The 27817-nt window shown below is 34.6% G+C and overlaps 1 protein-coding gene across 29 annotated transcripts in view; it reads right to left on the bottom strand.

Moving 5' to 3' along the window:
* Nucleotides 1-27817, bottom strand: part of adgrl3.1 (adhesion G protein-coupled receptor L3.1) — a 338051-nt gene that overhangs the window by 216283 nt on the left and 93951 nt on the right. For all 29 annotated transcript variants that reach the window (XM_088612815.1, XM_088612965.1, XM_088612882.1 and 26 more), the window contains one exon: nucleotides 7232-7445. In XM_088612815.1, the coding sequence (XP_088468941.1) occupies nucleotides 7232-7445 (214 nt within the window). The remainder of the gene's footprint in view (nucleotides 1-7231; nucleotides 7446-27817) is intronic.

Here is a 27817-nt window from a genome sequence, read left to right as displayed (position 1 = left end):
TATTTTCTCCTTTTTTCTTTTGTAATAATTTTCCCTTTTCTTTACAACACATTTTTACCATGTTATATATTTTGTTCATATTCTTATTCTCTTATATTATCACAATATTCTTATCCTCATACGTTTTATTACTATTGCTACATCTATTGGAAGGGGCTATTGAGTTTTTAATTTATAGACAATGGTCAACACCTGGCTAGTGTCAATATTTTCAGTTCTCATTAGCTTCAAACCCAGTGTCTGCAGAGTTGTAGGTGATCTAAGAGACATGCTGACTAAAGAAATCATCTGGTTTACCTTGGTTAATTAAGTTCTTGGTAAATGAGTTAGGCTCAGCAACAGTCCAGGAAGACATAAAAAGACACAGAAGAGAGAAAAAGAGATAGGAAAAAAAAGAAAGACACAAGGAAAAAAGAAAGCATGTGCCAGGTGAGAGTTCTTTGTTCCAATCAGACTTTTAGACCAGATTTGAGTATTTGAAACTTGTTAAGAGAGCTTGCCATTCTGATATTTTCAAGAAACTAATCTTCCGTGTAGAGAATCCCTAGGTTGAAAAGGCCTGTCCTAGTAAATGTACACATTTTTAGAATAGGAAGATAGGTTTCCCGTTCACTTTGTAGCATCCAGGTTTATATAGAGAGAAATGTACAGTAACTGTAGGTCATTTTCTGTTCAGTTTAGAAAGCAGGATTACCTCTCTTGTTGTGGAAATTTTATATAGATTTTGAAAATGTTATATAGAATAGAAAATATTTGGTAGCTGTCTGGGATTTTTCTAGTTGGTCAGGACATAGGCCTCTGAGACACTTTGTATATAAACAGAGAAACATGTATATGTTTTATGTTGTGCTGCTTAGCTGTTCCAGAGATCAAAGAACTGAGATGCCTCTAATTACACCAACCTCTTGGGTATATTCCTGGCATAATTTTTTTAAATTTGGGAGTTATGATTATTTATTTTAGTTATTGATTATCCTGTTCAATCTATGTTCTATGTAGAAACAGGATCCTAGAGCACAGTCAACATGGATATTTAAAATCCAGATCTTAACTAAGTTGCTAAGATTTCTTTCAACATGCAACAACAGTAATGGACACGTACATTATACAACACGGAGCATTCAGATTTCCAAAAGTTTTTGAAAAAAATATTGTTATAAGAGATTAATTTGCTAATTACAGAAGGCAGAAATTCATGTTAATGCATGAGTTTGTATTGAGAACTAGATGATAAAAAACAGATTCAATGTAAGGGATGAATAATCAAATTGGAGTGATATAAATAGAGAAGTGCCAAAGATCTGTACTGGAGCCACTGCTCTTCCTAATTTATACCAAAGAATTTAGCAAACACTACAGAGGCAACAAATGAAATTCAAATATTTAGATAAAAGACCTGTTAGTCAGTTATTTCAAGACTTGTTAAAAGGCTGACAGATAATGTCTACTGCAAACAAATCAGGGTTTAACATGCAGGCAGCAAAAACATTTACAATATGACACATTACTGCTGCTCTGGAAGTCCAGAGAACAGCAACCAGATACATTCCCAGGCTTAATGGATTGTCGTACACAGATAGGTTAAATGAATTGAACATTTTCTGTTTTAAACAACAAGTGGACCTCAAAAAGGTATCCAGCTACTACTACTACATTTGCTTTATATTAACCATTACACGCAAAATGCAAATACAGGCATGTGGCCAGGTTCATCTGCTCATGTGGTACTTCTCTGTGTTTATGCTTTACTTTCCCAATACCACTTTAATTCTGTTTTTGAAGCAGCAGACTCCAAGCCTTTGGAGGTGTAACGTACTGTACATTCCCTCTAATGTGTTTTAAGACTCAGTGTGCCACATAAAGCCCTATATGGTAGGATTTGGGGTTCCTAACACAAACTAAACCCCTTGGTGTTATTAAAGCACACCCTTGATTGAAGCATCTCTGCAGAATTTGGATTATAGTAATATAACATCCTTCTGTGGACTAACAACTTCTAGGCATTGTGATCATAATTTTTTCATGTACTTTTGTAACTATATCCTGTTATCCCATCTCTATTAAATAACAAATCAGTTGTATTCTAACTGTGTGCTTTCTTCTACTGTACTGAGCACACAAGAAAAGGTAAAGGTAACATAACCTAAAGATTAAATCATAGTTTACCAACTATTATACCAATCCAAGGACTGGTATTTAAACCTCTTCAACCAGTCTTAATGCTTTGGATTTTTTTGTGAAGTCCTGAACAGCATCCACTCCAAACACAAATGAAGGCATGCTTAGAACTTGAACTTGAACAAAGCTAACTTAGAAAATAAAGAATCACTTCCTGAGATAGACTGCTTTTCTAAAAAAAAACCATTTATCTAGCCTTATAGCAGGTTCCAATAATATATGATTCTTCCAAAAAGGATTTGATTATTTTGTTCATTACATTTCTCATATTCTTATTTTAGAAATTAAAATACATCTTGGCAGATGTTTATAAATCTACACTTGAGGTGTAAAACAAACCAAAAGGGTACTGAATCACATCACAATTACAGATATTATCAGATGACTAATAAGATTAATGTGACAAATGTTATGAAAAATAATACTTCTAGTGCTCAGTTCTGATTCATTTTAAGGCTGGCAAGAAAAGAACCTGATGCACAATTGGAAAGCCTGCCCCTTAGAAACTGCACTAGACTAAAACAAATGGCAGCATGTATCGACAATACCATCAGTCAAAGAGCATGCTGAGATAAACTATATACTGTAAGTCTCTTAACCAAGGAAGAAATAGAATAGAGACTGGAAAGTTCCTAATGCGGGAAAGAAGAGTTTCTTTGTCTCTTTTCGGCCTGGATCTCCTCCTGGGATTATAGAGAAGCACTGTGCAGTGATATCAGTGCTATTTTAGGTACTATGTGAAGTCTTTGGAGACCCTCTGTGATATATGGCTTTGATATCAAGAGTAATTACTTGCTATGAGGTCCAGGGAGCCCCGAGAAAGAGTAATACAAAGAAAACATGCGACGCTGATGAAAATCAGCAATTGTTATTTGATTTTATCACTGCTTTGAAGAGTTTCATTCAACAGTTCTCTCAGTGAAAGAGTAAGATAATGTAAAATACCTAGTTTTCCATGCCTAGCAAAATCTTTTACAAGTAATTTATGCACCTATAACTAGGATATTTAGCAGTTTTAGTAAAAACCATAGTTGTATGCCTCATGAGAAAATCAATACAAAACAAATTTAAATGAATAGCCTCAAAAAGAGAAAAAGGTTGTAACAGAATATAAACACAGACATACACATGTATTGGATATACAGACATATACGTACAGTATACTTTATATAATTGTTATATATAAACATGAAATATGCTACATGTTAATATATACATATACATTTTTATTGTATATGTCATTCTTTAATGAGGCATTAACCTATTGAGGCTCTTTTACAAGGGTACGCCTGGAAAGACAAACAGGGACAGCAGGTAGTTAGGCGGCATTGACAACAATTTTGCATTAAAAATAATTTAATCCAGCAGAAATGTTTTTCATTTTGCTACAATCTGACATGTACTCTTTAAAATACATGTAAGTCAATATATTTTTGATGATTTATACATACATTATTTTAAGAATCTATATTGCTATAGTATATTTTTTAGATTAGAAGCATTGAGTCATTCAAGATAGACTTTTTTGTTTCTTGTTGCTCTACCAAAACCATAATTTAACAAGATTAAATTATGTTAAAATACCACTAACAGGCAAGTTCAAATGTTTTCAATTAAAATCCAACAGCAAATGCAGTGCCAAAACCAATTAAAGGTTAACATAGTATTGAAAATGTCATTAGCATCCTCATTTACGTGTCTGAGAAACACAAGGGTGAAATGAGAAGGAGAGCTGCAGGTGTTTTATTGGTTAAGACACAGTTCAGCTTCAACATCTGAACTCTACATGAGACTGTATTTTAAAAAAAAAGTTTTGATGCATCTTTTTCGAAGAAATAATGAAAATAAGAATCGGCTATTTTTCCCAGGATCTCATCCAGCTGTTTCTTGAAGAAAACAGGGTATCGCCTTCAACAGCATGGCTGGCAGCTTGTTACATGAATTAAATACCCATACTAGAATCCAGCTTCAATATCCAATTCCACAGTAATCCTCAGCCCCTGCCAAATAAACCCATGTGCTACAAACAGCTGCATCATCAAGGTGTGTGACAGGCCTCTAGATTCAAAAGAACAAGACATGAAAAACTAATGTATCAGTGATCAAATTAACTGTGTTGTAGAGTGCAAAAAAAGAACTATTAGAAATTATTGTTCCACAAAACCTTTCATTAAAGTACTGCCACAGGTTAGATTCCCAAAGAACAAAAAGCACTTGGTATTGTAAATAGTACCCGTGTTTCTGTTCTTCCTATTTTCATGTGTGTGTGTGACAGTATGGATGCTGATGGGTGTGGCCACTATATTTGACTGATTCCCAGTTCCTGTGGGTTGTCATAACAGGAGCCTGTAGCTGTGGATCACCAGCACCCGTGGGGGAGAGAGAGAGAATGCGAGTAGAAGAAACCCAAGTGAGATTGCTCTCTCCTGGAGTCACCCAGCCCTCTGTTCTCTATAGTTACCAGCCCTGGTAATAAAGCCCAGGGAAATAAACCGGGGCAGGCTCCCACCATCTGAGTGTCTAGTTGCTATGTATGTATGCAAGGTATTTAAGGCACTTTCTTACTTATCACTCTCAAATTTAATAAAGGTAGCTAACCGCATAAATGTATTTTACTTAGGTCTGAGTCCTTATGTGCTATTTGTCCTTAGAACCTATGAAATTATAAGTTATCTTACAATACCATTACTTTGGCAAGTTTATTTTTTAACATAATTTATCAACCTTTAGGACACAGCTGACAAAACCTATATTTACAGCTCTTACAGCCCATTACAGATACAGCTCTGGTTTTCATAGTAACTTTCTAGTTTTCAGAGTATATATTAAAGCTATATGTTACAGTCTTTACTGTATAAATTCTCTGTGTTAACACTGGAGTTAGAAGGAGACAGTATGTGCAGCAGTCATGGATCCAAAAATCTGGAGGCAAATGTGTGCTGACTGACTAGATAGAGAATCATTTCATTTAGAATTACTAAAAAAGACTTTGCAGTGTGCTTTAAAGATAATAAGCTGAAAATGTAATTTGGGTTTAAAATAGTGCTCCACATTTTGAAAATTACTAAATATATTACACATCTACAGTAATTATAATTGCTAAGGATTACATATAATGGCAGTTTCACTGCTCTTATATACTGTATATAACCATCATATACTGTATAACTATCATAATTTCCCAAGTGTTAGCAAACGGATTCACAAATTTCTTTTAGTTTATATTTAGTAGAACAGACACTTTGCATTTAATTCCAATGTCACCTACCAAATTTACCTTACTTATGCAGAAACCTAACTTTAGGGAAAGTAAACTACAGATGAAGAAATCTGCCTTTGGTTTACGTGATGACTTAAGACATAAAAATGTATTTGGTTAACATAATTATCACTACCAACAATTAATGATGATTACATAAGGAGTGTCCAACCAACACACATTTGTTCTTGTTGATAAGGAAGGGCTGAATAAAATATTTAAGGTGGGAATACAAATAGGAAACAAAACAAAAGGATGGACTCTCCTACAATAACATTATAGAACATCACAAAAATCTAAGACACTACCACAACTCAGTTTCAAAGTCAATGTCCCATATATTCTCAAAGGCGTGCTGTAATCCATATTATAATATACTGTCATGGATGCCCTGTGAATTCATTTCTAAATATAAACTCATTCCCTCCTATTCTCTTTTCATTTCTGTCACCTCCTGCATTATCTAGAGTTGGAAGCCTTCTCTGAAGATTTCTTTCCTCCTCAACCCATGGGCTTTCAAGTCAGCGCCTAGCAACAGCTGTAAACGCCTGCTGGAGGCGGCTTTTTACTGTGATAACCCTTCTTTAAATTCTTCAGATGCAAATGAAAATTATGCTGATAAAACTGCAAATATCACAAGATTTTCCTACAACATTATAAATTCTTTTTTTATCCCATGTCTAGGCTTGCAAGCACATAATTAAATAAAACGAAGGTATTGATTGAAACTAAATCACCCTCTCCCATTCTGGTCAATACGATTTAGTGCAAGATGCAGGGGCATTCATTAGAGTAAGTTTTCTTTATTATGTTAAGTTTAATTCATTCAGTAGGATAAGGATTACTATGCTGTGTGAGGGGAGTAAACCAAATTATCAAGGAGATCAATTACTTCCAGCTGTTCAGGAATTAAGTTTTCTTAGCATACAGTATACTGTAATTCTAAATTAGATATACCGTACCTTATCAAATATAGGATAACTATTTACTGTATGTTAATACTTTCATTCCCATACTGTATATAAAATAAAAAATATCAAGTTTAGTTATTTAAATAATAGTTATTGTTTCAACAATGCTTACTGAAAACCCAATTATGATTCACTGTATTGGCAAGTTTTCGCAAACACCCAGTACTAATCAGATTTTGGGGGGATCTTGAAAAACATTAAGTCATGCAATATTTTGGGTTTATCTGATTTAAACTAATCCTGTTTAAACAAGCTTGTACTGTTTTGGAAGTAAGTTACTCTTAAGGGTTGTGTAGCTGGCACAGCACACAATTTCCAAGCAATTCAATAAGATTAACATTAAATTAGATCAATACCAATGTATTTTATATTTATATTCCATAGAAAAACAGGGGATGTGGCTGTATCCCACTGTGTCATTATAGTATTAATATTATAAATATTCGTATTAAATATTAATGGTAAAATCATAGTTATCATACTTGAACTGATGCTTTCTGTTTTTAAATATATTACCCTTATTAAGCTAGCAACGAAAAGCAAGGTCTACTGCTTTGCATAAAAAGGACAAAAAAAGAAGACACCTATCTACTCATAGTTTACGAAAACACTTATATTTTAAAACAAAATCACCTTTTAGGTAGAGATGAAAAAAAACTAATTGAAAAGAGATTTTAGAATCTTATTTCTTTGTATTTGACAAGAAGAACTGTATTTTTCATCTGTAAGCAGCTTAACCATATTTACTTTTGTTCCATCAAAAAAATGAGCGATTTTCTCATTTCCGCGGACAACAAGTTCACAGGAGGCTGTTGCCACTCACCTCTGAGACATTATCTTATATGCATCTGGCAAGTAACATCTTGTGTTTTCCATCTGGGCGGGGTCAGCGTCACATATTTTGTCATCTGTTCTCCCGTAGTTGGCACTCTCGATCATGATGACATCCGTGCCAGGGCAGCGAAGTTCTATGGGGTAACTCTCACAGGACAGCTCCCTCCGTACAACTGCCATGGGAATCGGCGCTCGACTAAAGGCTGAAAGCAAAGCAGATGGTACAAAACCTTTTTTATTTTCAAAACAATACATACTTCTAGGATGGTAACTTGTTTTCCTACTAAATTGATCTTGATCTGAGCATTATGGTGTTGCATGGTGTGTTACTGTACATACTGTATGGCCTTGTACTGTACGTCATGCAGTGTCTGAAGCACTGGTGCAGAAGTAGTGTTTGACAAACATTTATTTTAAGGGCTGCTCCTTGTTATGTGACAGGAGTCAGTAGCATTATTATCCATGGATTTTGAAAACAAATTATGCAACAAAAATCTCTTATATTTTGCTGTCATAAATAAATCAGAAAGGGGAATCTTTTTTGTGTGCTGCTATAATGAAGCAAGCACTGAATGATCAGCACCATGCGGTGTTCATTATCCACTACTGTAAATGTATTATTATACAGTATACCTTCAATAATTTCCCCAAATGTTGGATTCTGAAGGACAATTATAAATAAGTTATAAATATAAACAGGCTCCTGTCTTTTCAGAAGACACTGAAATAGAGGATTTAACCAACAGATGCAGGTTTGAAAATATAAAATATTTAACATTGCAGTCTACAATTTTTGGAAAATGATCAAATGCATCATTTAAGGATCCTGACAAGCATGAAAAGGTATCTGCTATCATAGTGACAGTTGTAGATGAACCCTTTAAGTTCAATTTGAGCTTCAAAGTCAGTGTTAAAAAGCAAATACTGTACAGTATTCTTAGTTGTATTTATAGTCCCTTGTAAAAGTCTTCATACCCTTCCTATGATGTCCCATTTTGTGACATTACATAATGATGCATACCCATTTTTGAAACTCATTTTTATTTAAACCCTGAAGGTTCAAACTTAAGTCTTCTAAAGGTAAGGTAATTTACAGTAAACGTCTGCAAAAAAATATTTATTGCATATGTTCAGAATCTTGTAAATCCTCTAAATATTCTTTCTGTATTTATTTGCTGTTCAACTTCTTGCAAGTTGTGTGCATAACAAATATCTATTTCTACTTGAAAGTGTCATGACAGCAGACATTAAAGCATCAAATTGCCAAAACTGTGCAAGGGTGTGTACACTTTTGAAAGGCAATGACATTAATGATTTGGAGGCAGAAGATAAAAGCAATAGAAAATCTCTCGTCTGATAATAAAGAAAGAGAGAGCCACAGAAATGAGAATAACATATGACACAATCGTATGAGTAAGAATCAATTTAAAGATTTCAAACAGCAGAAAGTCAGTTGTAAATGTTATATTGTACTGCACGTATTTACTCAGAGAAGCAAAATGCAAACAAGAATCTGTTGAGAATTGTAACAGATGTGTGGAGGTGGTTTCAGAACAATTATTTTAAGATGAAGTGATGCCACGGGTTTATTTTTCAAAATCCATTACAAATTACTATTATCCATTACGAATTCTAAAACACAGGCACTGAAACAAATACCAAAGGCTAACGCAACATTTACTTAGCTTTCACCACCACTAACCACTATACCCCTTTTGTTACTTTTTGAACATATTTAAGATGTTAAAAAGAAGCTACTGAATGCTTCATAGGGATGTGTGTTTTTATTCACTTATACTCTACATTTACTGTATTTACTGCATGTTGAACAATTTACAATAATAGCGGATCAGAAAACAAAATGAAAACTTTTTTCTTATAGTTTTTTTTTAAATAAGCAATGTGTTAACATTAAAAACAAAGGTGAAACCTTTTGTGCCCAGTGCGTGATCTTCAGAATTTTTTGTCACAATTTAATGGGATATGTTCAACATTTATAAATAATAGATTGTGATGTCACTCAATAATTGTTTACACCTTCTTGCTTTTTATTGAATATTATAATTTTAAGGAATGTAAGGATGTGTAAATGATCAAAGTTTTTTTTTAGAAATATCCTTTGTAATTTCAGGGAAAAAAATATGTCTCTCATTACCCAACAGTTTGATCCATGAGAAGTTTTACCAGTTATCTCCAAAGCTCTAAGAGGCCAAGACAGGTGATGAATTTTTAAATCTTGTTCCCTTATTGTCATTAAATCTACAAGGTAGACCTGAGGCATTATACTATAAAATGTATTGAAATGTTGCTTTTCTGCTTCATCAGTGCAATATATAAGTCTCAGCTGGTAAAACTTTAAACAATTTAATCTACTATTCAAAGAAAAATCTTCTCCCATGAATACAATAATTAATATACAAAAGTAAGGTTTCATTTGCACTATTGTTAAACAATTCTGTAAGTGCTTATCATTTACTTTAATTCCGAAAAAGCTTCAAATATTATACATAAATGATGAAAAACATGCCTTGAACATAAAGCCCCATGGAAATGAAAGAAATTACTCAATAGAAAAGTCATACAAAGTTTGTTACTCTCAGATTAATATCAATCAGTAACACAAAAATAATAATAATCTTGTTATGAATCACAATCTGTGATGAAGCCAGGGAAAAAACTCTAAAGATCACATTCTAGAAATAACACCAAACATTATAGCTGTTTATGGTGGCAAATAAAAATTAGAATTTAGTATTTTTTATTACGTCCTACCACAAAGGACCATTAAGGTTGAAGTAAAGTGTCTCAAAGATGAAAATAATAAACATTTAGATGATCAAACAGAAATGACTAATACATTAAATGAATATTTCACTGTGTTTACCATGGAAAAAGAATTACCACATGCCCCAGGCAGGGAAAGGCAAAGTTATATATTAAATATTAATAGCACAAAAGAGACATAAGTGATACAGGTACTAGAAGCACTTAAGACAAACAAATCTCCAGGGCATGATAGTATTGTATCAACTGTACTTAAAGAAACAAGATATGTTATTTATAGGCCAATAAAAATTTGTATACAAAACTTCTCCAACAGTTACTTGAGATAGCCATAGCCATTGACTAGAAAACAGTTAATGTAGCATCCATCCATAATAAGGTCATCAAAACGAAACCAACTAATTACAGATCAATAAGTCTTACTCTTTTTCCATGTAAATGTTATGGGGACAATAATTAAAAGTAAATTATAGGATCATTTGTATGGCAGTAGGATTCTAGGGTACAGACAACAGTTTTGGGATGATGAAATTAGTGGAGTACCACATGGATCAGTATACAATCACTGCCTAGTTTAGATTATAAGTACATAAGAACAGTTACAAAAGAAAGGAAGTCATTTCGACCCTCTTAGCCAGTTTGGAAGTTAGTAGTAAATTGATCTCACCTAGCCATTTCTTGAAAGAAGCCAGGTTATCGGCTTCAACAGAATGGATGGGTAGCTCCCACCTACAACCCTTAGGGCAAAGAGCTGCTTCACATACTGTAACTCACTCCACTTGTGCCCTCTGGTTTGTGTTTTACTGTTCATTCTGATGAAATCCACTCAGTTTATCAATGTCTTTGAGGATTTTGAATACTGGTCACGCCCATTATATTCTCTGTTCCAGACTAAAAAGGTTCAGTTCCTTCAGCCTGACAATGTACGATATGCCTTTAAGCCCCAGAATATTGTTCTGGTACTGTATATCTTCACTATACTGATTTCAGAGCAACAACGTCTATTCTATAATGTGGTGACTATAATTGTACATACATTTCTAAACCATGTCTTATTGGTGCAATATAAATTTTATCACAGCATTCCTTAATTTAAATTCTACACTTTTATTAACTATACAATTTTAACTATGACTACAGTATATACAGTATAGTGTGTTTCAGGCCATCTAATGTTTATAAGTTTTCAAAACTTATTTATGAAGTCAGAACCCCAGAAGCTAAAAGTTTTCTTATTTTGTTCTGTGTGTGGAATAGTAATAAAAATAAGTATAATACCTATTTCACATAAAAACTGTTAGACCAGGACCCAAGAGTACACGCTGATATTCAAGATGTTATTATGCTGTTTGAGGGAAATAAAAAGGCATTCATTGTAAAACTGCACCTCTGGAATGGGAATCCTATCAAATCATTTTACATATCCTGCTTCTTGACATCCACGGCAGAGGACTGGTTCATTCTTCCATACCACCGGATCTCAATCTACACGATGTGATTTTCACGTAGGGTTTACCTGAAAAACTAAGTATTCCAGGCTAATAAAGGTAGTTTTGAGGATTTAAAGGCGGCAATTCATTCCAATTTACCTAACATGTTTTAAAGGGCATTACAAATTTTTCCATTTTGGAGATCGTCTTTGAGCATAGAGGAGGACATACTGGACATGCTTTAAAACAATGGACTGCATGTCAGTTTTAGGAAAATGTACATACAAATTTGATGTATCTTACAGTACATGATTGAAAGATCAATAAAAAATCACCACATGGCCTTTTTTTCCAAGCAGAAAGATACTGAAAGGCTAATGCTCAGAAGTTCTTATATTTTTTTCTTTCGGTTAACTTGGCAGACTAAAAAATAAAAATTACATAATGTGGCTGACATTAAAAGATTAAGATTATCAAAGAAATTCACTACTGGAAATGCAGATAACGTTTCTAAACCTGTCTCTATGCGAGCTGTAGCTGGTTTATAAATGCCTTTGTTTTTAAGTTTTATCTACAATGCTTAGCATTTGAATAGGTTTCCAAGTGATTCTTAAAACATTGGAAATGTATGATTTACTTATTTATACCTTGTCTTTTGAAGTTAGACCACAACAGATGTTTAAAAATGAAACATCATGCTGTCATCAACTTCTTGACTCCATAGAACACACACATCAAACGCTTAACAAGCTTCATTTGGTTTAGTGTTCAAAGATTTTAATGAGCTTTGATTTTTCGATTTTCAGCATACATTATGATCAACCTGCCAAACATAAATTACACATAAGCAATGAATTAACCCTTTAAATACAGACCCATGTTTGAATAATTTTGTTATATTCTGATATACTCCAAATATTTATATCAAATATTTATATTAATTCAATTCAGATACTATTCTACTGTTCTTTATTGGAATAATATGAAAAAACATTAAATCAAAAACATCTACGGTATTTGGGGGCACTCATGTTGTTCAAACAATAAAGGTGAGACTGAGTTCTCTGGCCATGATGCTGCCATTTTGTATCTGGAGAGTATCACCAGTTAAATAAGACTGGGATTCCACAAGTGGCAATGCACAACTGGAAAACCAATGCTACGGTATGGATGGGATTAATCAGCACAGCTTTCCGGCATGAAAACTGCAGCGTGACATGTTCCTCCAGGTGGCGCTAATTCTACTGTAAGGCACTATGGACCTCGTCATCTATGAAATGACAAACTGCTCAGCAAGTGGGAATGTCAGAGGAGCATGTATACTTGTCTCATTCCCTCATTCCCTTCCCTGGTACAAGATTTAAAGCAGTAAAATGGAGTTATATACAACTGGAAATTCCAAAGTAGTCTGGTATACTTACAGAAACAATCTGATGGGTTAATCAAAATTTAAAATATGTATACTGTATATACAGTATATGTAAGGCGATTTGTTAGAAATAAAAAATTGGGGTGACTCATATCTAAATGTATAATATGTAAAAAAAGCATCTTTTATGTGAAGGGTTGAAAGTATAAAGATTATTTAACTCGGTTCTTGAAGCACACTCACACTAAATTCAAGAGCAATGGCCTCTGATATTTACTTCTATAAAAGGACCAGAACTTTAAAAACATTTTTTTTCAGCAAACATGCAATATTTAACAAAAATGCAATCTAAAAATATCTAAGTAAGAAATCACATTTCTGAACAGCATTAAAGTATTTAACTGGGCCGTAATTCTATCCTAATTAGATTCTTACCTGAAGGGAGAGTAGGGGGGAGTGACGGTTTCCCCTCATGATTCCAGTAATCATAGTTATACAGATGGATGACTCCCTATGTAAGTTTTTGAGCTGAATTGTAAAAGGCAGGAACTTACAGTACATGAACATATTAGCTTGCATGTAATGTAAGCACATAAAAAGTGTTAGTGTGGCAGGTCTGTTGAAATTTTCTGTACAGTTTATTTCACTAAAGAAATCATAAAATGTTTTCATGTGCACTAAAATATGATGTAGAATTCAGAATCCCTCTTTGTTTGTGATTCAGGTGCACTGTAGAGCTATAAGGTTATACCTATATTGGCAAAGGAGTTTTTCATAATTTGATCAAATTTCAAGTTGGCATTGCAGTTTTGTATGTTCCAAATTTCAGACATTTGGAATTGACAAGAGAATTAGTATTTACATAAGAAAGCATTTTAGAAAATCTAAAAATAGATTCCTGAGGGAACCAGAGAAGAATTTTAAAACCCTGAAGGCCTCTAGATTAAATTCCTAATTTATAATTTCAATTTCTTTCATGATATTTTCTAAAAGAAAACTGCTGATTACACTTTTCAAAAATCATTAATAATTCTTGTCCCTAAAGTCCTGGCTTTGGGGAAAAAATGCACATAAAATTAGATTCTGATAGAGTAATAAGAAAGAACACATTAGTTCCACCACGTTTCCTGAAAATAGGTTGCATGTTTCCTTACTGCATCAGAACCAAAGGATGTTCAATTTTCCACAGACCAGGAGTATGCAAGTCATTTCAAGCAGAACATGCAGTAAAAGTCAATACTCCATTACAAAGCAGTGTATGTCTCTGTAAAAATTAGATATTTTAATGTTGCTCTGTCCTTTCATCAAGATAAAGCTGACTTATTATGACATTTAGAAGTTATTATTAATGCAAAATCCTCCAAGGCTTACATGTTTTTTGTTATTTTTTAACCCCCTTGCAGGCAAGAATCCTACCAGCTCAGCACAGCTGTAGAGATTAGCATCCATAACTGTAAAACCTCCAGTACATTTTCTTGAAATAATACTGTATGTGGATTTGACTGTTAAAAAAAGATAAATGGAATAAATGCATTGAAGAAAAAAATTAATTCTTGGAGATATTAAAAAGCTCCTGTGGCAATAAAGGACATGATATTTAAAATAGTTATAGTGGAATTAAATAAATGGAACTAAATGTTGAAATACTGTATACATTTACACACTATTCTTACATATAGACTGTATATACAGTAGACACACACATACCTATAATGGAGAATTCTGTACACACATACAGAAGAGAGTAAATAATTTTTAGTGAGAATCCGCTATTGCATTTGCTACTGTATAAAAACTGATTTTGTACGCACTAATATTTACCTCGGGCATAACTGTGTGAATCTTGCATGATGTCTTTTCTTCAAATTCCACAGTTTCATCACTTCTCCCAAACACATGCAAGAAAGGTAAGATTGTCTAGTTTGCACTGTATTGTATGTATATTAACATGGACGATAATGATATTGGCAAAGAGTGGTGATTTCTGAGTCTGTGTTCTGTTTCATTTGACAATGACAGAGCACAGGTTCTGTACATCCATACATATCACCATACAGCCATATCACCCTGCAACTCACAACTGGCAACCCACTGAAGCTCAGCAGGTGGGAGCCTGGTCAGTACCTGGATGGGAGACCTCCTGGGAAAAACTAAGGTTGCTGCTGGAAGAGGTGTTAGTGGGGCCAGCAGGGGGCGCTCACCCTGAGGTCCACGTGGGTCCTAATGCCCCAGTATAGTGACGGGGACACTATACTGTAAACAGGTACCGTCCTTCGGATGAGACGTAAACGAGGTCCTGACTCTCTGTGGTCATTAAAAATCCCAGGGCGTTTCTCGAAAAGAGTAGGGGTGTAACCCTGGCATCGTGGCCAAATTTCCCATTGGCCCTCATCAATCATGGCCTCCTAATAATCCCACTCTATGAATTGGCTACATTACTCTGCTCTCCCCCCCACTGATAGCTGATGTGTGGAGAGCGTTCTGGCGCACTATGGCTGCCGTCGCATCATCCAGGTGGGGCTGCACATTGGTGGTGGTTGAGGGAGTCCCCATTACCTGTAAAGCGCTTTGAGTGGAGTGTCCAGAAAAGCGCTATATAAGTGTAAGCAATTATTAATTATTATTATTATTACAGAGGGAAACGTTAGCTAATGTCTGTATGAGGGATTACCATTATTTTTGGTAGAATAGCCACGCTAAACTTTAGCTGTAGTCTGTATGAGGGAATGTCATTATTTTGGTAGAATAACAATGCTATCATCTTTTTAAATTGGATAGTCTGTGTCAATGGTGCATTGTCACTTGTGTCCTAACCATTGTTACATCAGTGCCAATAGCAGTGTAATATATAAATGCTAAGCATAATAATTGTGTGCATGCCATCCATATACAGTAATATACAGTATAATGCAATAGTACATTTACAGTACTTTAGAACAAGTTTATTTAGTGTAGGACTGTATCCTACACAAAATCTTAAATTAAATGCATTCCATAATTCAGAAATTAAATGTATATATGTATACTGAACATTAGAGCGGGGGTGCCCAACTTTTTTTAATGTAAGATCTACTTTTGCATTTGCCAGGCCAGCGCAATCTACCAGTGTGAATTTGAAGCTCCGATATAGGAAACACAGACTGTGGGCACACCAGTACAATAACAATAGCCATTACAAAAATGACAGTAAATAAAAACAAGTGATTCATATTACAGTGCACAAGTAAGGTTCCCCATTTTAGAAAAAAAGAATGTCCTACCTTAATGTGCGCATTGTCACTGAGAAGCTCACTTGAGAACACTTGTAATTTTTTTAAACGTGATGACACTGCTGATCATGTCAATGACATTTTTATTTAGTCCCTGCAGCTCCACATTCAGCTCATTCAGAAGTTCAGTCACGTCTGTGAGGGATGTTAAATCCAGAAGCCACTGGTCATCCTCTAATTGGGCATATTCACCATGTTTAGACGACCCGAGAAACTCTTTTATTTCAGGCAACAGCTGTCTGAACCTGCCAAAAATGTTTGTTTTTGAAATCACCAAACAGCAAGTCAGCAGCCTCAGCAAACGTTTTTTTTATTACTTCTCGATCCCTGAATGACTTTTTGTGTTTAGCCAGGACGTGGTTCACACGGAACGATGCGATGATTGCCACTTTCCCTCTTGTGTTAGGCCTCGCGAAAACCGACTGCTGCTACTGTAGTTGAGATGTTAATTTTTCTACTTTTATTTTCCGTAACTCACTTTTAAAGTCCACTTCATCAGATCGACTGGCCAATCACGATCGACTGCCCAATCACGATCGCTGGCTGGGCACCCCTGCATTAGAGTATGCATTTTATAAAACTTCCTAAACTAGGTCATTTTAAATTGGTAAAATTCTGAAGGGAAAGTATAAAATTTACACAGCTTTGTTACAATATGCAATACCAATACTTATACTGTACATACTTAGAAAATGTCCTCAAGCATTCCAAATGTTTTTTGAATGATTGTCTAAATTGTATTTATGCCATAATGAAATCTAAGATTAAAAAAGGGATAGCAACTGCAGCACAAACTCATCCTTTTAATCTTTTTGTTTTTAGCAATAATTATTTTGAACATCATCTCTGTAATAATGGCAGTTCTTTCTTCTGAATAAAAATGGCACAAAAACAAAAAAGGAAAGATTTGCAATTTTTCTCTTCAAGTTGAGGACATTTATGAGTAAGTAGTACATTCTACCATTTACACTTTACACACCTCTTATAGATCAATAAGTATAGTATTATTGATTAGAAGGAAGAAAGCACTAACACCACATAGTGTTTTCATGCACCACAAGAAAACACTAGTTCCAAACAGAGATATATTTAGACGTATTGTAATCAACATCGTGCTGCATTTTTAGAACCATGCGATGTGAAAGAGCAATTATGTTGTTGGTGTAAGTCAACTCCTATTTCTAAGCACACATAAACTGTAACCGTACAATACAGTATACAGTAATGCATATCAATAAAATGAAAAAAAGTAATAAGCAATAAGCAAATACCCATATTGCATATATAAAAGCCAAAAACCAGGAACAGAGTATGCACTTTAATGAGGTCTATGAAGGAATAATACAAATAAAAGAGCCAAAAGGTAAGGGGTTTATTTCCTCAGAATAAATATTGCTTTCCCCCTAAACCACAAACTGCATTTACCCTCCTCACAAAGCAAATGATTAATTAGTGCATGAATCATGTCATTATTTGATTAGACGAAAAAGATACATCCACACCCACTCCTTTCTATGAAGCTGCCACAGCACCAGTCCTGTAGGAACTAAAGTGGCAACCACGGCAACCGTCTTAGTTCATGTTCATACTTTTGTCTGTAATGACTACAGGGAGCCTGAAAATATCTGGAATTTTCTTTTTCATTAAATGTAGAAAAGGACTGTGCTTCGAGGTGAGTCGGCAACTGTTCTTCCGCCAGCACAATGTTCTTTTGCTTCTTTATCCACTGTAACCATTTGATCTGCTAACATTTACAAAACTTGAAATACTGCCTCTCAGATTCCACACTGAAAATGTCCTCAAAAGGGATCAGCCTTTCAAGAAAGACTTGGGGAATATAAATTTTTAGGCCAAGTTTTAACTATCAGGACTGAAACCAGCAAGGATTCTGCCATCACACTGCATACCACATTGTTATTTTACAAAATCAATAATATTAATTATATAATGAAATAAAAAAAATATGAAACAGCTTTCCTTCTTTGGGACAATATTCCCGGGCAAATACAGAATTTAAAGATGCAAATCAGGGAATATGGTTCAAACTTAAAGAGATGTCACCTCATTCAAATTTCTAGAAAAAGATAAATACTGTAAATCTGTAGATGAAGAAAGGCTTTTGAGGACATCTTGCCATCTGCAAATCAGTATCACATGATTTTTCAGAAAACTGGAGAAAGGTGGGTTGACTCAGTTGATAATCCAGGAGGGGAGACTATCAACATATGAACATCGGGGGCTATTTCAAAATCAATACATCATTTCCCATTTTATTATTTTATGATGGGATTGTTTTTTGTAAAATTTCCAATATATCTAACCTAGAAAACACTGAAAACCTACAGTATTATCCAATTCCAATATAAATCAATACTTACAGTAAATGTCAAAAATAAATTGCAAATGTAAAATCTAAAACATGGCAGAAAAATTATTTGAGAAAATCCTACAAATATTAATACCAGAGGTTAAAATGCAATTTTTTAGCAAAATGTTGTAATGAGAAAAGATTATTCCTATTATTCTTATAAATAATATTTAATTTTTCAAAAACGTTTGGAGTTTGTGGCAGAAATTTCAAAGAAGTATCATGATTTGGGAAAAAAGACAACAAAACATGACTACCACTAATCCAACATGAGAGCAGTGACATGTTAACATGAAGCAGGCAGAAGCACGTTCTAGGCACACTGCACCTTTATTACAGATTATTGACTATGATTTGAATGATAAATTAATTATAGCACTTTTTTTTGTCTCAATATGGCAGAATAAGGCTGTGAATGCAGTGTAGCACCACTGAATTCCAAAACAATTTTATCTAGTTCTCAGCATGGGGAGTTGAGTTTTCAGCACGGCACGGTGCCACACATGCACAGCTTGGGAAAACGCCATATACTGCACTGTAACATTTGTGTCAAAAGGTGACATTAGAACATAACTGTGCTTAGTTCCCAGAGCTCTCAAAGGCTTAACAGGATGCTGTGAAAAGAGCAAGCATAACTTCGTAAGTCTCATTAGTGAGAAGAAAAACAACAATAATAATTACTGTTTTTTTACAGGTTTTTTTTTTAATAAAATAAGAAAACGCAACGGCTTTACTCTCTTCTATATGACAAGAGCAAAAAATGAAGGGCCTTTCTTCTACCCCTAAGGACTACAGACTTTTAATACAAAATCATAATCAGTGTTTTTAAGTTATATATACAGTATTTAGCCTTTGTTACAGCAGTGGAACACAATAAATAAAATACTATAAAATATTGTAAAACAATGAACAACAAACTCTGTTACTTATTATCTATTAATTTTGAAGAGACCTAGATAAATTATATGTAAATGCTAGATAAATTATGTGTAAATAATTATTTTTGTAAACTAATCTTGGATGCAACTAGAGAAATTAAAACAACTAAAATGAGCATGTTATTGTCAAATTGTACAATATTGGCCAGTATTGTTTTTTTAGTCCACTAATGAAAACTAAGAACATAACTGTGCAAGTTTAAGTTCAAGCCAAAATAAAGACCTAATCCTCAAATGTACGAGTTGAGGCTACTTACAGTATATCGAAACAAGTAAAAGTTAATTCCATGCTGAAAAGACCTTGTGTTTCTCCTTTCTATCTTTCAGCATTGAATTAACCTTTACTGGTTTCTTTGCAGTTACTATTTATTTAGTATCTGGCACTTTTGAACAAAATCCAGTGATTGATGCAAATATGTAACAAATGAGAGAGCTGTGATTTACAAGTTATACATCAGGGCATTCCAAACTTTGGCCTGGAGGACCACAATGTCAGCTGGCTTTAGTTTATCTGAACTCTGTCACTGAACTGAAATCTTACTTAAACTGATTTTCCCTTTAGAAATCAGAATTAATGAAGAAAGTCTAATTAGCAAATAATTTGTTCAGTTGTAAGCTTACTTTGAAATAAAACTGTTTTCTGCGAGTATGGTTTAGTCATAAGCAGAGATCATACAAATCCATGGTGAAAAAACAAGAGACTTAAAAATCCAGTAGTAAGCAGGCACTGACAGTTTTCTGCAGTGTCAGGTCAGTGTGCAGGTCTGATTCTGCTGACAGACTGGCTAATTTGCAGAACCGAGTTCTGCAGTACCGTCACATGCTTCACAAAACCAAGCTAGAACTTGAAGTGTAGTACTTTATACATGTGAATAATACTTCAGATTCTGCATGACCACAATGGGTTTTGCCGCCGGTTAAAAAATGGATGCTTTGAAATAAAAGCTGTTCAACGTTTTTAACTGTTTTTTTTTTCAGAAATCACTGGCTATAGTGTTCATAATTTGGTCCCCTTGTTGGCTGTTTTGTAAGAGGTACTCCTCAGAAAAACAGCAAACACATTGATTTTTAAACTACTTTTTGTATACAAAGAACTAGCAGGACTCTGTGATTACTGCTTAGGGCAATATTATATAGTGGTCTGCTTAGCAAGTTAACTCTGCACTTTGACTTCATTATCTATATTTAGTAAACTTTTGGCAGAACTTTTGTTTAATGCTATTGCAGAACCAGATGAACACATGGGGTTTGCTAACTATACAGTAGGTAAAGAAACACAAATCCTCTACAAAAGTGTGACATGATTACTGCAAGACATACAATACAGGCAGATAATATTTTTCCACAACAAGCAATTAGCATGTATGATAAATTGAATTGTACTAGCACATCTTTTGGGTGCCATGACAGACATCAAGAGCAAGACCTGAAGCAGTTCAAGATGAAACTGAAACCGTAAAAATCTCATCCTGCATCATTGGCATTGGGACATGGTCTAGCTCATTACTTTCTTACCACATGATAATGAAATAAAATTCTGTGGCTGGTCACTATAATGTACTACAAAGTCCATATCCAGCACAAATGCATGTTTAATAAATTAAACCATTTTCAAGAGGCCCAAACACAACCTGAGATCAAGCACAATGATCAAGACAGCATGCCAGGAGGGCAGGTAGAATTGAAAGTTGGAGATATCTGGAGCCCTTAACTAATTGGTTACTAATTAGTAACTAATTAGCAATCAATTTACTAAAGAGCTCTTAACAAGGCACCTAGAAATGACAGCCAGGTATCATCCAGGAGAGACTGCAAAAACCCATGGATTGCAGCAATGTGACAGTGAATTTACTTACTTCCTTTTATAGTCCCAGATGGGAAATTTGCTTTGAAGGCAGTAGTCCAAATTAAGCAGGTTAATTCCATGGGAAGAAAGATAACTTAATTTTATTGCACTTGAGTCTAGGTAGTCTAAATCCACAACCAGATGGAAGGAGCTCAGATTCACTGTGCAAGGGGTGGTCATAACAGTCAATGATTATACTGGCCTTCTGCACTATTTGTTTGATATAGATGTCTGAAAGCTGTAGCTGGTGTGCACCAATAATTTTGCTGGCTATCTTCTCTATCCTGCTCAGTCTGTTTTTATGTGTGTATTAAGGTTCCCAAACCAGGCTACCACTGTGAATGTTAGGACAGAATTAATACTACATTCAACTTGAAAAAGTCATTGTTGTAGTACACACATTAGAGCAGAGTTTTCTCAGGAAATACAATGCTGTTGGCTCTTTTTACATATGGCATACATGTTTTCCTTAAAGGCTAGTTTGTAATCAAATTTGACAGCAGTCAGAGATACCGCAAATGTTGCAACTTATAATATAAGAACAGAGCTGTCTCACACAAGGGGCTCTAGCATTCTGGTATTAATGATAGTCAATAAGGAGATTAGAGCCAACAGACATTTCCATTCGGGGCTCAAATGCCCAGAGGGCAGCCTCGAACTTTAATTGCAACCAAAACCTGTCAATAAAAGGACAAATTCAAAGAGGTCTGCTCTCCCAAATCAGGCCCAAACAAGTTCCACTACCGTGTCTGGAGTCCTAGTCTAAGAGTCTTACAGGCATCCTCATGACAGGAGATCAGCTACCGGTTTGTCATTCCCTATTAAATGCATATAATATAACTTCTTTTCCTTTTTCTCGTTTTTTAGCAGTAATCCAAGTAATAGTACATTCTTAAATTCCCTATTTTATATTTTTTCAGTCGATCGGGAAATAGAAAATGCAGCCTAGAAGATACTATACAGCAGCCGGAGGGCTTACAATAAGGAGCATGGAAAACACGGAGGAGCATGAAAGCAGACAATAAACAAAATGGTGAAGAAAGGCTCCCCAATATATAGATGCACAGAGGCACACAATTCTGTATATAGAGAGATGCATAGCAGACACATTATATTTAGAGGTGAAAGAAGAGAGGGTCTAGAGCCACAGAGTGCTGAAAGGAGAGCACAGTGGCACAGTGTTCAGGGGGAGTGTACGGAGCTCCGAGGTATAACAGAGGAAAGAAACATGAAGATAAACACCCAAATTAACATGAACTCAGAAGCAGGTAAAAAAAAAGTTGGAAGCCTCTGGCAAGAATTGCACTGTTTATCCTCTTCATTGTTTTCTCCTTAAAACATGAAAATTAAACATTGGGATAAAAGAAAAGGATGGTGTGACTGCCAAACGTAGTTCAGGTAGAAGAGCAAACTCCTCAGAAGCAGAACAGCAATGATAATAGAGATAAGAGCAATAAAATAAGCTCAGTTGCTTACCCAGGTAAGAAGGAGTGTAAGAGGCATGCCTGCCCTATATTCCTTTAAAGAAGGGGGCAGAGATTAGACTTCACTCTTCAGACTGGTCTATCAGTGGCAATAGTATAGATACTCTGTTTTTCATTCTTGGGGGCAAAGCTATCCATTGATCAATGACTACTCTTCAGAAGGGAAAGGAATTATTTTGTTGGTTAAGTTTTGCAAAATACACTAAATTATATTAACATGCAACATTCCTTTCCTGGAACAGTACTAAGGAATTGCATAGATACGAACTGTATTAATTGGTAATGAGTTGGTTTGCAAGAGAAAACTAGAGTTTGATGAAAACTTTCAAGAAATTAAAAAATAATATACAGAATTTTAACCTCTTGAAGAATATCGCAAATGCACCACAGCTTGCTTAGTATAGCAGTCACAGACGCCTATGAGAAAATGTCCATAACAATGTAAAGCATCTTGATTACACCAGATACAAGAAAAAATAAAATTACATATACCAATAGTTGATAATAATGCTTGAATAAAACCCTTTATAGCCTTTAAATTAGAAGGGTAAGAGACTTCCTCAACCTTCTTTGTATTACTGTATATAAAGCTACCAAACTGAAGAACAGGCCACGATGCTGAAAATGAAACAGAAAATATTAACATAACATGACAAGCTTTAATTTAACGGTATTAAGCACAAAAGCGTTGCAATCATTTTAAAAAAATCTGACCATAAATATCAAAGTTCACTGTAGTCACAGCAGACATTATTACATTAGCTGTATTCTTCATGTTCAAAATTAATTACTTCCCATTCATTATTATTTGTCAATGGCCGTGAACCTCATAAATTGTTTGTTAAAAGTACTTAATCCTCTTTTGACCTCAGTGAGATTACATTAAGAACAACTATCTCTATGTACTACATAAATTGAATTGCAAATTAAATAGCCTTCCTTTTTAAAGTACTGTATAAAGTAGGTGGAGAATAATGTGCATATGCAGTTACATATTACATTTCATTTGAAACAGTTATTAACTAACTTGTTTCCAAGAAAATATGTATTTCATTATACTCTTTTATCAATTAGAGTTGCAAGAAAAAGTTTGTGAACCCTTTGGAATTACCTGGATTTCTGCATTAATTACTAATAAAAATGTGGTCTGATCTTCAACTAAGTCACAATAATAGTCAAACACAATCTGCTTAAACTAATACCACACAAACAATTGGACTTCTTCTTGTCAATATTGAACATATCGTTTAAAGATTCACAGTCCAGGCTGGAAAAAGTATGTGAAAAAAAAGGTTTATGTGTTATTAGTTTAAGCCGATTGTGCGTACCTTTTTGAGTATAGGATGTCTGCTAGCTCCTTTTTGCTGATAATCAAGTCCTAATAGTAGAAAAATCCAAACAATCAATGTGGAGAAGACTAAAGTAATGATAATAGTAAAACACAATGAAAATAAACACATAATCAGAGTACACAACTAAAACAGTTCCCAGGAATTTGAATGCTTTGATTGCCCTAAAAGACAAAAAAAAATGGGCAGAGAGATAACTATGCACCTTATGCAAACCAGATACTAGCACAAATATCACCGATCCCCCAAATCCAACACAAACTGCAAAGTACAAATGTCAACTTCATAAAAAACATTTTCATACCAACATTACGTTACCAGTGCCAAACATGGACCTTGCCATTAACTAATAAATGTATGAGTATTAATGACAGATTCAATTGTATAGACATCACACAAGATTACCAATTAAACTCCCTACCCAAAGGAGAACACAATTGAAACACAGAAAACTGGAGGAGAAACAAGAAGATGGACAGAGCACCGGAACACTTTGAAACAACAACAACAAAAGACCACATAAAACTGTTTGTTGCTTTTTACTTCGACAGTACAAAATGAATCATTGAATGATATTTTTCTTGTGCAAATGATGGGTGCAAATACTTATCATGTGTTTGGATATGAATGTATTCATTTTAAAAAAATCTTTGGTTTGTGTAGAGGGGCAATTTTGTGTGTTTGACACATTTATTGTAAGGGTGGAGGATGGCTTTGTGAAGATGCTAATCTGTCAAAGAACATCTATTCACGGTCCATGAAAATCTTTCACCATGACTTGACCACCTACTGTACAACATGATATCACACTATTTGGTGCCTCAGACAGCAGGTGTATTCTGGCTGCGTGAAAGCTGGTACTGCTCGATCACCCAAGAGTGGGGGAGTGCTGAATATGAGTGGGGGTGTGAGGAGCTGTGTGTGTATGTTATGGAGGGTGATAAACAATCATCTTTGCTTTGGAATCTATGAGGTCACAGTATTCAAGCAGCTAATTGCAACCTGAAATCCAGACCTGCAGGTTATGAGAGGCTGCCAGTCATAAAGATTCAGCAACTCACTGAAGGGTGACTTCTCCTAACAGCTAGCCTGCCATCTACAGAGTACTGTATATTTAATCTCATACATGCATCTGCAATGAACATATAACACTGTCGTGTTCTGAACTAAAATTAGAAATGGCTATCTTGATCGCATACATGTAGCGCTAGAAAGCCCATATATCTGTAACGAAAATCCTTCTGTGACTTTGCCCTTCCTGAAATTGAAGCTGTCAGAGATTTTTCATCTGTAAATATAGAACAAACTTGCCTTTTGATGAGGACAGAATGTACTAGACTGTATTGTACCGGACACGTTTAAAATGCCAAGCCTGAAATCATCAGCCACATGAGCTGAGAATACCATTTTATGTATAATATTTTTATTTTTATGTTTGCTTGACAGCCATTGTATTTTAATTGTACATTGTCATCAAGGCACTGCATACAGCTGGAAAAGAAGATCTTTCACTCACTGCAACATCAGTGTCCTTGAATACTACCTTAAAGGGACCCTGCATTAAACAGCTGAAAGACAAGCCTTTGAACTCAGAAACATCTCTTCTGAAATCATTTTCAGTGGTGCCTGATTCATTCAGATTAGGTTATTCCTACTGTTAATAGCAAAAGTTTCAAATATTTATGTGCTGTATTCCTAAAAATATTAAGCCACAAGACAACATATCCATATAATCTAAAACAACAGTTCTCAATTAGAGATTCCCTGGAGACTGTCCAAATAGTCCACAGGACAAAGGGTACGTTTTCCATAAATATCTGTATACATTCTGTATTATTTTTTAAGTAACTATACAAATCAGCTCTCACTTTATGTATCTTCTTTTATAATGCCTTTATTGGATCGGATAGAATGTATTTTGATTTTCGATTTCTTAAAATTAACATTGGTTGTATTTAAAATCATTACATTTAATATTGGTGTATGCTTCAAAAAGAGCCTTAACTGAGAGTTCTTGAAATGTTGAAAACCGCTGCTCTGAGAAATTAAAAAGTCATATCACAAAATACCTATCTGTTCTAAATGTCTTTTGTATTTTAATATTTTTTTTCTTTGATTCTGCCTTACGGCAGTAGATTGTATATACAGTAGATACAATTATCATAAACTTTATTGATGCCTACTGTAAAACAGCATTTTTCAAAACCACAGAATAGCAAAAATAAAAATAGCTGTTTAGGGGACAATATAATTAATAAAAAAACATACAAAAGTAAGAGAGGTTGAAAGCACTAAGACAAAATTATCCCCTGCGGTCTTTTGTACAGAGAACAAACTACAACATCAAAGGGCTGCAATTAGCAATATAAATGATAATTATTCACTCCAATAATTTTAATACATCAAAATACTTTTTTTCACAGATGCCATAATGCAGGGGTTGGTAGGGTGAGACAATCCTATATAGACTGCTTTATGAGAGTGAAGCTATGTCCACAAACCCCCTTTGTGTTTAAAAAAAAAGTTAGCAATTATATCTTTCAGGTCTGTCTACATCACTCTCTTCTATTTGTTTCACAGACTGTGTTACTTTGCAAGCAGAAGCCAAGGTATTATCCTCTGAAAGGATTCCCTTAAAGCTGGATATCTGCAGTGAGGTCAATGTTTGAGCAACCTCTTGGGAATGCACACCTGCTATTTTTCCTCACTTGAAACAGTCACTCTTTTGTAGATTTTTCATTCCTTATCAATGTGACATCTCAATTACAGGAAAAGAGTGAATTACAGAAGCAGTTTCTACTGTTCACTGGACTACATACAGTAAACTACAAATGGTATACAGGATAATTACATGGATACAAAGAATGTTTTATCAGTGCTCATGATATACAGCACTCAAATATTTTTTTTTCTAGAATAGATATACATTCCCAAGCAGTGCTTTTTTATTCCTTACAGGGGCACAATCAAAATCATCCAGTCAAGATGAACTACAATCGTATTTGCCAGTGAATGAAAATGCCAAGGGGACAGACTATTTGAACTTTTCATCAGGGAAAAGGAAAGACTGAAAGCGTGATCTACTGTGCATGTATGAATGTGACTAATATAACAGAAGGAATATATTAATGTTAACGTAACTAAAATACATTCTTAGGTGTTTTTGGAATAGAAAGCACATTCTAGTTGTCATATACAAAATGTAAGATCTCAATAATTCTCAGGCTTAAACACGAATTTTGACCTCAGAATAAAACTGGACACAAACCATGGAGTAAAATGAAAGCTTTTTTTGTTCTTTATTTCCCAAGTACATTAAAGAAGAAGACAGAGCAGGCAAACTCCTTTCTCAAAAGAAGCCGCTGTTCGTAAAATAGAGGCCTTCTATTGTCAATAGTTCTATTGAATTCCCTCAGAGTGTACTGTGCCACATTGAAGCCCATCTCAAGTATCCCCCTCCCCCCTTATCCTCACGGTTAGAAAGGGTGATCTGTCTCCCTGCTACATTTGATCCCATTCTCAGTCTAGACTCCTTCTGCATGTATTCATTTGCATGCATCTGTTGCTCCTTAACTCTCAGATGTGTTTTTCAAAAGAACGTCAAAAACTGCAGCATTAAAAATAAGATGACTCCTGTTTTTTTACGATAATAAGATTTTGGTATGAGGTCCACTGTCTTTTTTCCGTGTAAAAACAACAAAACACAGGGTATATGTATGTCTGGTATTACCAGATGTA

This window comes from Lepisosteus platostomus, chromosome 1 (genome assembly GCF_059453375.1).
Source record: "Lepisosteus platostomus isolate fLepPlt1 chromosome 1, fLepPlt1.hap1, whole genome shotgun sequence".
NCBI lineage: Eukaryota > Metazoa > Chordata > Actinopteri > Semionotiformes > Lepisosteidae > Lepisosteus > Lepisosteus platostomus.
The sequence above is the reverse complement of the archived record's forward strand: the minus strand, read 5'-3'. Positions and strand labels throughout refer to the sequence as shown.